This window comes from Leucopleurus acutus, assembly GCF_964270905.1.
Source record: "Leucopleurus acutus genome assembly, chromosome: 18".
In the NCBI taxonomy this organism is placed as follows: Eukaryota; Metazoa; Chordata; class Mammalia; order Artiodactyla; family Delphinidae; genus Leucopleurus; species Leucopleurus acutus.
This window is the reverse complement of record NC_139160.1, coordinates 63624681-63638119: the sequence shown is the minus strand read 5'-3', so window position 1 is coordinate 63638119 and position 13439 is coordinate 63624681. Positions and strand designations below refer to the sequence as shown.

At 41.2% G+C, this 13439-nt stretch overlaps 1 protein-coding gene across 1 annotated transcript in view; it reads left to right on the top strand.

Moving 5' to 3' along the window:
• Positions 1-3745: 3745 nt before the first annotated feature.
• The window catches only part of DCT (dopachrome tautomerase), a gene marked incomplete at both ends in the record, with an annotated part of 31134 nt that continues 21440 nt past the window's right edge, over positions 3746-13439 (top strand). The window contains 2 exons of the mRNA XM_082859161.1: positions 3746-4040; positions 12135-12434. Of these exons, the coding sequence (XP_082715287.1) occupies positions 3746-4040; positions 12135-12434 (595 nt within the window). The remainder of the gene's footprint in view (positions 4041-12134; positions 12435-13439) is intronic.

Here is a 13439-nt window from a genome sequence, read left to right as displayed (position 1 = left end):
TAGAGGTACACATAAAAAAATCCATATTGAATACCCATTACCAGGATGAAGGATAAAAGCCAAAATGATAAAATAAAGATTAGAAGGCACAAGTGTGCATAACAAGGAACTGAGACGGATATAAAGATGAGTGATGCAAAATCTGAAATTAAAAAAACCTGTTTGATGTATAAACACAGCGTTAAGAATAGACTATCAAAAAATACATGCAAGAAGGAAAAAATGCATCCAACTGAAATAACCAGAAACCACACAGCCCGTTCCTAACCCTTGATTCCTCTGAAGAACAATTCACACCACGAAGAAAAGAAAAGCTTTTAGATGTAGAAAGCAAAACCCTTATCAGGACAGATGCCCAGCATTTACGAAACAATTTGGACACAGGGGAAAAAAATAATCTCTTTTCCCCACGATGTGGCTGCAGAAAATAGATCAAAAAGCATCAGACAGAGGAGTCCAGCAGGGCTAAAAACAAGGAGGATTTTCACATTCAGGGGCATGGAAAAGGAGCAGGCAACTCGCTGACAAGCAGAAGAAAGAGGCAGATGATTGATTTCTCTGTATTAATTTTAGCTATGGCTCTAAAATGTTTACCACCCCATTGGATCGTTTACCAGGCTCTGAGCCGTCTCTTCCTCCTTTGAATGTAGCGAAGGCATGGTTTGCATCCTACCTCCAAGGTTTTGCATGTCCACCCTGCATTGTCCACAAATTCTCTAAAGAATCGCGCATGGAGTTCTTTTTATGTGCAAGATGGTACTAGATGCTGAGATGCAAAATCAAAGTGAGCAGAACATCAATTTTCATTCAGATTCTTGCCTCAACTGTAAAGGAAAAGGGTAAAATATATTGCTTTCTGTTAAGGCACTTTTCTACTCAGATTATTTCCCTCTGTGATATACAGCTGCCTCTCTTTATTGGCTTTCAGAACATTCCATAGACTAGTCCTTGATTTTATGACTTCCGGTGACAACAAACGGTCTCAATGCGCCCAGGAGGTATTTCCTCCTGGATTCTGCTCTTCGGTTTCTAGCAAAGACTTTCCTTTTTGTAAATAAGGCAATGTTTAATTACAGCCATACTCACGATCTGAGATCTTCTAGGCTTATGTCCTTAGATGTCTGATTACTTACACCAGCGTCTCAGGAATTCTTTTTGAATTCTTCTCTAAGCCTCGGCTTGTTTACAAACAACTTGGCTGGGAGTTTATTACTGTTGGACTTACACAGAAAGGTATGTGTGCATCTATACATCTCTCCGCCTCCTTTTTCAAGGAACTTGAGATAGACTGGAGAAGTACATAAATTTACAAAAGGATGAAATAAGAATTTCCATATCTAGGAACATATGGGAAAGCAAATATCAAACAAAACACTGTGTGAATCAGTTGCTAGACATGGGGCTATGAATTTGGTTCTAAGCGTCATAAATGGTCAAGGCAAAGAAAGAGACACTATCCTAAGATTCATAGCATCTAAAAGTTCAGGACAAGCTAGTTGCTACGGGGAAGCACCGTTTTTCTGGAAACTGAACCCTGAGAGAAATCTCTCCCATGGCTCCTCATAAAAATGACACTGTGACGTACATGAGATGATAGGAAAACGCCTTACAAGTTTCACACGGTATTTTGCAATGACATGCCTTAATGTAGGCTTATGGCTTGATACTAAAATTTAACTCAGTTAATGTAATGGGAGGAGGGACTCCAAATTATTACTTTAGCTAGGCTCCTGTATCAAGATGAGGATTTCTTAACTCTATTCTGACCTGCTTAGGGCTTCCAGCTAGGGTAGCAATATTAAAGCACAGAGAGGAGGAGGTCACGTCCTACGGCAGAGATTAGAATGATGTGGCCTCAAACCAAGGAAGCTGAGGAAGGGCAGCAGCCACTGGAAACTGGAAGAGGCAAAAAGGATCCTCCCCTAGAGCCTTCAGAGGGTGCGCAGTCCTACCGACACGCTGAGTTTGGACTTCTGGTCTTCAAAACTGTGCGAGAACACGTTTCTGCTACTTCAAGCCACTCCGTTAGTAGAAATTTATTAAGGCAGCCCGAGGAAATGAACACACATGGAATATTTCAGTTGACTTGATTCCAACATTTCCTTTGGAGCCTTGCTTTATTCTGACCCAGTGACTCTCACCTCAGACTGCACATTAGAATGGCTTAGAGAACTTAGAAAAAATGCTGACGTCTGGGCCACACGCTCAGAGATTCCACTTCAATGGGCTTGGGCTACAAACTGGCAACGGTCTACAGTCAGAGTTGAGAACATACATTTCTGTGTAAGTCCAACATTTAATTAGTCACAGCAACGTAATATCATAGGGGTGACACAGAAGTACATGGGGTGGGAACAGCTATATAAAAATTTTTTTAACTTAGGCATTTGCTTTGGGACATAACATTCTGTATCTTCATGCCCAAATAGAAAGCATTCTTAGACACTGTCTGAAGCAGTTTTGCATCAGCTGTCTGCACAGACCCTTATGGCACTAAGAGAGTCCTGTTTTCTACCATGAGGAGGGAGTATGGATGTTCTCACAGGTGGCCACCGCTGCCCATCTGGACGCTCCCCTCACTGCCTCTGGAAGCACTGCGGAGGCGTTGCCTTCTAGACTGAAGCTGGACAATGCTTAACTTTAACATAAATCAAAAGACATCATTTGTAAGCCCTTGCTCCAAATTGTCCCACTGCCTCTTGACAATTAGACAATGACAATTTTGAATTTCTGGTGGCATGGTACTTTGTGTAATTAAAAAAAAAAATCTGCTGCAGAGACGTGCTGAATAGGAGAATAGTACCTTATTATTTGGAGGGAAGAGGGTCCTTCATTGTGGATTGTGGAACAAAGCAATTCCTTGTTCATCAGCCCTCAATAAATGTTTCTTTATTTGTGAAGTTGTGTGATGGCCTGTAGTGGTCTTTCGCGCACATCAGGGAGCAGTCAGGAGTGAGCTGCAGTTAGCAGTGGGGCTGGTCTATGAAGGGCCTTTGACGCCGAGCTCACTGCATCTATTGACTCCCCAGGAAGTCTGAGGTCACAAGCTTGCCTAGAGCACATGAGCCCAGATAATGAAGATGGTTTGGCCTTCTTGAAACAAAGCCAGAAACTTTATCTACTTCATTGTGCCCTTCGGGTCATGTGCTAACGATGAGGATTTGTCTAATACTAATCCCCCTAATGAAGGCTTCTCCCAGCCCTTACACAAACCCCACAAGGCCCCGTGATTTGGCAAGCCAGGCAGAATAAAGGCGAAACGGCATTTGGCTTTTGAACTGAGTTCAAGGCAATTAAAGCCATGGACTAAGGAGGAAAGGAGGGGGTTTAGAAATACCCGTATAATAAGTGGTATGACTGGAGCGCTCCGTCAATTAACTCAATGAGACAAAGCCTGATTTCACGGGGGAAGGCGGTGAGAAGCGCTACCCTCATTAAATCTGGCCATTAGAGGTGCTTCTAATGGAATTAACTTTGTTTTAGTGGTCTGAGTTATATAAAGTAGTCTGTGCATGTGCACGTACACACGTGCACACAGGCAGTTTCTGTAATTTTTGTGGGTCTTTTTTTCAAGAGGAGAGGAATAGAACGCGAAACAAAAATACACCCCTCAAACCGCAAATCCCCAAAGAACAAAAATCAAAAACGGGGTGGATGCTCCAGTGCTCAAGAGTGGAAGACAAGAGGAAAGCAGGACAGAGGCGAGGAGTGGAAGGCGCGAGAGAGTCCTCCCGGTTATAAAGCCATGAGCCCCCTTCGATGGGGGCTTCTGCTCGGCTGCCTGGGTTGTGCGCTCCCGCCGCGGGTGCGGGCGCAGTTCCCCCGGGTCTGCATGACGGTGGGCAGCCTGCAGGCCAAGGAGTGCTGCCCGCCGCTGGGCGCCGACACGGCCGACGTCTGCGGCTCTCGGGAGGGCCGGGGCCAGTGCGCGGAGGTGCAGATCGACACCAGGCCCTGGAGCGGTCCTTACGTCCTGCGCAACCAGGACGACCGAGAGCGGTGGCCACGGAAGTTCTTCGACCGGACCTGCAGGTGCACAGGTGAGGAAGGCGGGCAGACGTGCGCATGCGCCCAGCTGGGTGGGGCAGCCCCGCTGGGAAAAGAGCCCCTTCCAAGGAAGAGATGGGACTCTTGAGATGCTTAGACTAGGCTTTGAAAAGCAAACCAAGTTGGTCCATCGTAGGCAGGGAATTGAGTAAGGCTGACGTCTTGGTATACTCTTCACACCCTTTGTATATCTAGCTATGAACACTAAATAAATATTCCGTGGGCCAAGCTTGGTTATATGAACGCGTGCCGACACACCACGGGCTTGTCTGTTGGAGGGGGTAGCTAAAGGGCCCAAGAGTAAGCTTTGAAACTCAGAGCAAAAGTCCTTTCAAGATGGATTCAGTGCCCTCTCCTTCTGAAATGGGTTTGCACTTGTTGAAGAGGGTGGTGGGTGAAGCTTGGCATCTGGAAGACAGACGTCGAGGGTAGGTGTTCTGTAGTCCGAGTCTCAGCGTTCCTAATGATTTGAACAGGTCTCAAGCAGGATACGTCTTGCTCGTGAAGGTCATGATTGGGTTGTAATTTTGCCAGCATCGGAGAAATGTGGCATGACAGAGCTTTCTCCGCGAGCTGCAGAACAGAGGCCGGTTAGGAGATAAAAATGGCTTTTTTCCCTCTTACCTGGGTTTGATGTGAGCGTTTCAAAATTTGCTCAGTGTCTCTCTTTTAGACCTTGGTCTCTCTTATTACCTGTTTCTTTGAAATCTCTGTGCACTTCTTAATCCTCCGTCTCTTCTGAGCCATCTCAAATCCTCTTTAACGGGCCTCCCCTCCAGTGTTCAGCAAACATGCACAGCAGTGATAAACACTCAGAGGCTGGCAGGGCATGTGGAATACAAAACACATACGCCATAACTTTAGCAAAGCCCTTGGAAACTGCTCTACAGTGTCTAGCCACACAAGAGTTTTTTCCTTTTGAAATTATGTTTTTATTGATGTTCTTATATGATACTGGCACATAGGAAAATACAGATAATTGAGCTACCTAAGGACATAAAAAGGTAAACTAAGGGAATGTACAAAGGGCTGTGATGTTGATGTAGGAATGATATCAGATGTTTTTAACTTAAACAAATTCTGAAACTATTTTTTATACAGTGGATAAACAGGATCCTATTGTATAGCACAGGGAACTATATTCAACATTCTGTAGTAAACCATAATGGAGAAGAAAAAAAATTCTGGCTTTATAATCATTTTGTAGTCATATTGTTAATTCTGTGATTCAAAGGAACTGTTTTGTCTTGGGGTATTATTGTGACAAAAAGTTTTTAATAGCATGTTGAATATATGCTGTTCATTTTTTCTAAGCTAGTTGAGCATTTGCTTCTGTAGACATTATCTTGTAGATTCTCATGGTTTTTCAGTCTAATGAGAGGCAGCAGGTTTCATATTACTTGTGGGATTGGAAACCACACTACAGAGTGACTTCTTTGTCTATGACTCAAAAATTCTTCTAGAAAACTTATTTCCAGGTCAATTAATGATAGAGTACCACAAGTTACAAAGGTTGGGAATCTCCATTTTATAGAATCCTGGGGGCAGAAGACATTAGGAACTCAGATATAACTGTTAACTCTCCTTATCACCATCTACTCTATATTTCTGACCTGACTAGCAAGTTTTTTAAAAAGTGGAGATGGAAGGAATCAAGGATGGCAGAATAGAAGAGATAATTGCAGTCTCCCTGTCCTGAGGGAATGGTTATAAATATTCCTCTAGAAGTGGCAGTAAATTAGGATCACAGTGACCTAAGTTGTCTCCCTCCTCCAGGATTTGATCTGTCTAGACTCATTCAGGACCATAGCTCTTTCCATCCCAACTTTGGATGGCTCTACTCATGTTGGCTAGACGGTCTTTGTCTTTGAGCCTCAGCGTACCAGGCTAGGTCCCTAGTGACTGAGCTGGACAGCTATTTGGTATACATAATAATCACTGTGATGTGTCATATGCCTCAAAGCAAGACACACGTCTTTCAGTTTATTCTCCCTAAAGAGTGAGTTGCTTGCTTTCTGAGAGTAATTTCTTCATGATTTAGAAGGCAGTCTTCAGAAGTTAAACCTGATCTCTGGTAGCCTCAAAATTCTTTTGCAAATAGAATCACTGGGATTCTTCTGGTGTCACCCAAAATTTATTAATGAAGAAATGTATATTAGCAACCAGACTGTTGATGACCTTGAGCTTTGTTAATACAGTGGAAAGATAAACACACCATTCATCTCTTGATGGACATTTAGGTTGTTTCCACATCTTGGCCATTTGGAATAATGCAGCAATGAACATGCGGTTGCCAATATCTTTTTGAGATCCTGATTGAAATTCTTTTGGTTAAATACTCAGATATGGGATTGCTGGATTATATGATAGTTTTATTTTTAATTTTTTGAAGAACCTCCATACTGTTTTCCACAGCAGCCGCACTAATAGTGTGCGAGGGTTCCAATTTCTCTGCATCCTCGCCAAGTGTATGTATTTGCAACTTAATACCGTTCAGCCCTGCAAAAGAAGGAAATCTTGCAGTATGCAACAACATGAATGAAACCGGAGGCCATTATACTCAGGAAATAAGTCAGTCACAGAAAGATAAATACTGAATAATCCCACTTATATGGGCATCTAAAATAGTCAAATTCATAGAATCAAAGAACGGAATGGTGGTTACCAGGAGCTGGGAGGAAGAGGAAGTAGAGGGTTACTAATCAATAGGCATAAAGTTTCAGTTAAGCAACATGAGTAGGTCCTAGAGTTCTGTACAACAGAACTGTACAACATTCTACCTAGAGTCAACAATAATATATTGTACCCTTAAATATGTGTTAAGAGGGTAGATCTCATGTTGGCTATTCTTATCACAATTAAAAAACACACACAAAAACCCATAGTCTCCTCGATCTTGAAGTTGGTAAAAGATTTTAGCTCAATAAAAAGAAATAAATGCAAACTCTGAGGGGGAAAAAACCCCTAAATTATGTGCTCAAATTCTCTAGAGAGAACTTCTCTATTCTCTGTGGGGATAAATTGAACCCCCCAAATTACTGAACTTAATTGTCAAGAAGTGGTAAATTTCAGGAGACTTTGGCATTAGCCATTCACCTTCCAAGTCTCACCTGCCAGTTGGCATTCCTAAGCATAGACCAGCTGCAGCTGGGTCTTTGGATTTTTGAAAAATATGTGCACCAAATGGTTTATGAACAATTATCTGAGAACTTCTTGTTTGTACAAGTGACTAAGTGCCTCCACTTTCCAATCTCTGAAATGGGGATAATGATGAAACCACATTTGTAAAATCCTTTTGAACTCTGTAAATGAAAGGCCTCATGTGAGTATAAAGTATTGTTATTAATATAATAGAATCTCTAATTAAAAGGAATAGGCTATTTAGAGCTCCTTGTAAATTCACTGATCGGTGGTCTTTAAGCTTAATTAATCTAATAGCCCTTGGAGGTTGAGCTGATGCAGTTCATGTAGGAATGTGCATTGTTTGGTTTTTCTCATTCTCTTTCCATTTTCTCCCCAGTCCTAAGTAGGTATAAGACTTTGTCTTTTTAAATTTAATTTTTACTCAAGGACATACTCAGTGATAGACTGGTATCTAGGGATCCTTTCTTTTTTCTCTCTCCATTTCCCAGTGAGATAACGCAATCCTTTCTAAAAGGGCCCCGTTCATTTATATATGTATATATCTATATCTATATCTATATCTATATATCTATATCTATATCTTGGCTGCTGCTATTGGTGGATTAATGGAAAAATTTAACTCATTAAGTTGATGTTAGGAAATACTAGGAAATCTAAATTAAAGAAATAAACACTTTGTGTGCTAGGCTTTTATGTTATTGCACTTTTCAGTTGTCTTCAGCACTTTAACAAATTCTTTAAATCAGGGTTAGAAGCTCAAATATGAAAGGGATCTGACTGCAGAGCTGTGGGGTATATTTTCTCTGAGACATGCTGGAAAAGGGATTTTTTATCAAATACATTTATGGGTCATAGGTGAGCTCAGATCCACACAAATGCTTTCTTATTAGCATTTCTACATTGCTTTTCAGGGGCAACTCTGGCTTCATGAGATGTCTTTGTTCAACATAATTGTGAAGCATCTCTGGTCTTCTGAGTCAGAATCAATCATTTTGTCTTTTGTCATTCATGGTGTTTGGTTAATTCTTGTTTTCACTTTTCCCACAGTTAGACTTGCGTTGATATTTCGTTCCGCCCATGTTCCTTCTCCCACTAGATGAACGCACTGTGCCTTATATTTGTATCCTCTAGGGCTTAATGCCTTTTATTTAGTTATTCATGACTCCTTCATCAGCCACCCAACCAATGTTTATTTAGCACCAATTATGTTAGGCCCTTCAGGTACAAAGGGGAAGAAACCCCAACATAATTTTTGATGTGTCCACAACGTAGTGGATGAGTAAGACAGGTACGAAAACAGATACTTAGACCATACGACTTGATAAGTGGTATCTGGTAAAACTAGTAATGGTAACACTTCATACAGAACTTACTATGTACCAATACTACTCTATATTAACGTGATTGCTTTCCATAAGAACCTGATGAAGTAGAACTCTTATTCCAATAGGACAGGCTTTGAGAGGTCAAGTCCAAAGTTACCACGTGTGGCAATTACATGAATGTACATAAAGCTGTGGGTGCACAGAGCAGGGCATGATTAGTTTTGACCTCCTTTTAGGTATTAGGCGTTAATAAATTATTTGTTGAATAAATGAATGAGGGAGATAATTAGTTATTGGTAATTTTGTTTCTAGCAACCAAAAAGAATCATGGTAGAGAAAATGCAAAGATCTTAAAACTCATGGCCTAAGTTATGAATTATTCAATTTTAATAATGAGACCCCAAAATTCAAAGTCATGTTTTATGCCTTTAAATCTAGAAATGTATCGAATTTACTATTTTGAAATTTGTGTGTGCTATTTCTTAGCATTTTGGAGGAAGGAATTGCTCTCCTCTTGTAGAGCTATGACTACACATTCACCTCCAATCACCTGGCTGTAGGTAAACAGCTGGAAGTTTAGGTATTTAGTATTCTTCACATGCATTTTGTTCAATCACTTCTCAAAAAATATTCTATTCCTATAGAAGCTGCCAAATTAGGGGATACATTTTAATCAAAGATGTTTTAAAAATAGATATTATACAATTTTAGTAGTTACCCCAAGGGAAAATAGACACCAAGCTCTGTGAAGCCTGAAGTGCCTTGCATAGCATTTGATACTGTAGTAGCTGTTGAATAAATATTTGTTAAATAATTTATATTTAATAGCTTCACTCCAGTGATCAACATAAATTTTAATGTTTAATGCAAACTATTCAAGAACTTGATTTTCAGTCTTGGGACTAGTAGAGTTTTCTCTTTTAAGTATTTTTTTTAAACTTATGTTCTCATTTGGTGTTGAAACAGGAAAATACAAGTAAGCTGTGTAAGAGTAGGTAGAATATTTTGTATGTTACAAAGAGCATAGAACCCAAATTTTTAAAAAAAATTCTTCTTATTTATGATATTTTTAAGGACATTTTCTTTAACCATCAAAAAATCCATTGGGTTAATAGAGGAGGCCTGTGCATTTTCTTCATGTAGGACACATGCTAATCGTTTTGTTTTCATGTTATTGGAAAATTTTCTTTTCCTTTAGAGATCCAAATAACCCTCTCTTTTCTATGGTCATAATATGTTTTACTTGCATCTATTTTGGTACTTGTAGTTTATCAAAATTATTTGCAGGGCCTGCTTTTCCTTCTAATTCACAAGGGAGAGAAAGGAAGAAGAAAACTGAGGTTTATTGAATCATCTACTACGTGCTCTATACTCCTTTTTTTAATTAAAAAACTTAAATTTCAGCTTTATTGACATATAACTGACAAATAAAATAGTAAGATATTTAAAGCGTCCATCGTGGTGATTTGGCTTTATGCTTCTTTCATTCATTAAAGAAATATTCATTTGTACAAGGCCAAGCATAGGCCTACGCAGCAGGATAACTGCCTTCCAGTTGTCTGTAGCTGAGACCAGTAGATGTCTACAGTTGACACGATTAATTCAATGAAAAAGGAAATATGAGGTGTCATAGGAGCACAGCATGAGATCATCATCCTGATGTGTGGGATCAGGGATGACCTTGCAGAGAGCCCATCGTGACGCTTAAAGGTGGAATAGGTAACCCATGCAAAGAGGAATGTAGGGAGACCGTGAGGGGAAAGTGTTCTAGACAGAAGGAAGAGCAAGTAAAAAGATCTGGGAGGGGCTTCCCTGGTGGCGCAGTGGTTGAGAGTCCGCCTGCTGATGCAGGGGACGTGGGTTCGCGCCCCAGTCCGGGAAGATCCCACATGCCGCAGAGCGGCTGGGCCCATGAACCATGTATCAAAAAAAAAAAAAGATCTGGGAGGAGGGGTAGGAAGAGAAGGAAGGGAGATTGTCACTCACGTTAAATGCTTTACATAACCCCTCTCATCCCCTAGGAGATAAGAGTTATTATCCCTTTTTGTTTCAACATTTCATGCCAATAATATTTAAATGTTTATTCTAACTTATTACCACCTAAGGAATGAGGTGCTGGTCATACCAAAAGCAATAATCAAGGCTAAAAAGGGAAAAGTCAAGCTAAGATAATTTAAACTTTAGATGCTAATCAGAAAGATGCCTAGAGCTTGGTATGACTAGTCCTCAGTCCCTGGGGTGATAACAAACAAAGCAGAGCCGTTTGTTTGCGCTTCCTGACACCACGGCAGCTAATTCACCTGCCAGCCTCCACTGATTTTGTCTTGACTCTGTCTCCTTTGTGAAATAAACCAGCTTTTTAAATGTTGGATTCCACCTTAATTCCTGGAAGTCAGCTTAGTTATTTTGGTTCCACCTTTAGCTTGGTGTATATTCTCTTCCTTCTCTAAATCAATGACCTATTTTGCAGCAGCCCTTCCGTATGTGCTGCAGGGGAGGGGGGCCCAGCAGTGATGACATCCAAGGCTGCAGCTCAACCCCAGGAAGGGACCCCCCACCACCACCACGGCATGACCCGTGAGAGGAAGGGAACGTGGAAGACAGCAGTGTTTTAGTTTGCTAGCGCTTCCATAACAAAGGACCATGGACTGGGTGACACACAGAAACTTATTTCCTCACAGTTCTGGAGGCCTGAAGTCCCAGAACAAGGTGTCGGCAGCTGGGATTCTTCTGAGGCCTCTCTTGCTGGCTTGTTGATGGTGTCTTCTCCCTGTCTTCACATCATCTTCCCTCGGTAACTGTGTCCAAATTTCCTTTTCTTATGAGGACACCAGTCATGTTGGATTAGCCAATGATCATTCCCCCCAATGACTTCATTTTAACTTACTTTTTTAAAGACCCTATCTCCAAAGATAGTCATATACTGAGGTACTGGGGGTTAGGACTTCAGCATATGAATTTTGTGGGGACTCAGTTCAGCTCATAACAGCATGGAATTCATTTCCTGTCCTATTTCTTTGCTGGGAATATTTCTAGGAACTCTCCAGTGTTCAGTCCACTTGGAGAGACAAACATTTCAAGAGGAGAGTAAGGAAAAGCAATTGATCTTCTCTTCTGTTCTACCCCAGAAATGTCTTCCAAACTACATAAGCTTCCTCTTCCATCTTTCCCTTAATTTCTATTATTTATTTATTTATTTTTACATATGATACATGTATTTATTATACCTACTGGGTGTGTTCTCTTTGGGAAATACGAATCTCTTTGAGACATAGGTTGTTCATTTTTTTTGTTTTCCCACAAATACTGGGACCTTTTGAGCAGGAAGGTCTATATTTTACTAACATCTAGAACCAGCAGCTAACACGGTGTCTAAGATGTAGTCAATACATATGAAATACATAAATGAACACAATTTTAAGGAAGGGCCAGGACGTGAACGAATAGAAATTTTCAGTCACAAAGCAAAAACAGACATAAAAATGATACAGACAACAAGTGCTATGGTCATTCAAAGAAGGCATAGAATAGATACAACAAGGATCTCCTCTATGGCACAGGGAACTATACTCAATATTTCGTAATAACTTGTATCCCTTAATTTTTAAAATGCACTAGGAAACTTCGCCGGCTATAACTGTGGAGACTGCAAGTTTGGCTGGACTGGCCCCAACTGCGAGCAGAAGAAACCCCTGGTTGTCCGGCAGAATATCCACTCCTTGACCCCTCAGGAGCGTGAGCAATTCTTGGGCTCCTTAGACCTCGCAAAGAACACGCCGCATCCCGACTACGTGATCACCACGCAACACTGGCTAGGCCTGCTCGGGACCAACGGGACCCAGCCACAGATCGCCAACTGCAGCATTTATGATTTCTTTGTGTGGCTCCATTATTATTCCGTTAGAGATACATTATTAGGTGAGTCTTTTTTTTCCCCTGAGTTTAAGGTATTTTATTATAGGTTTGGGATTGGGGGTGGGTTGGTGGGTGGGAAGTAATTTCAGGCAAGTTAATTGACAAGAGAAAAACCTCTCAAGGAATCAAAGAGGAATTAGGTTTATGAAAGTCACTGAATTATCAGATGCTGCCCAGTGTTAGAATGCAGTGGTTTCTCCCTGGACGTTGGCTGCGGACATTTGAAAATGTTCTCTCCTATAGTTTGTGTTTTTGGTTCAGGGTCTAAACTCTTCTCTCCGAAGCTATTCATCCCCAAAGGCAAGAGTTGGTGAAGTGGAGGTAAATTCCTTTTGATTCCAGAAGAAAACATGTCTAAATCTGACCATGGAAGCCTTCTCTGACCTATTCTAAAAGCAAGTGAAGCTTCTTTGTGCAGAATTAGAGGATTGGTATTGGAAGTGTGTATCGCACTAAACTCACATGTATTAGTTGTGAGACTTTCAGGTCATCGCTCGTGGTGCCCATGCACTGCTGTAACGCCCAGGGCTTTTGGACTTGAATTGTCAAGGAAAAGGATGAGCTGGGCCACAGCAATGTAGCTTGGCTCAGCCCTTTGAACCACAGTTAGGTTGGATGCTTGAGAAAATGACACCCTGCTCTCCCAGATACTAAAACCTGGGGCCTGGGATGGGAGCTGTCTGTTAGGAATGTCATTCATCTGGTACATCAAATTCTATCCTCTGTTATTTTCAGTCAGGGGAAAGCCATGGCCACCAGTTAGCTCCAGGAGGGCTGGAGTCCAGTCCAGATCCTGCTCCGTGCTGTCCTGAACTTTGGCTCTATTTGCAATTATCCCCTCTTCTGGGGCTTCTCTTTGGGGTCAGGGTGAATGAAGATACAGAGCTCACTTTGAATAGTAAGATTCTCATTTGAAATCATCTGTCCTTGTGTTTATCGCTCACTCCCCCTCGCTTGATGCCCCCTCATCATTTTGTTTTGAGAACTTTAAACTCTGTTTTGCATTAA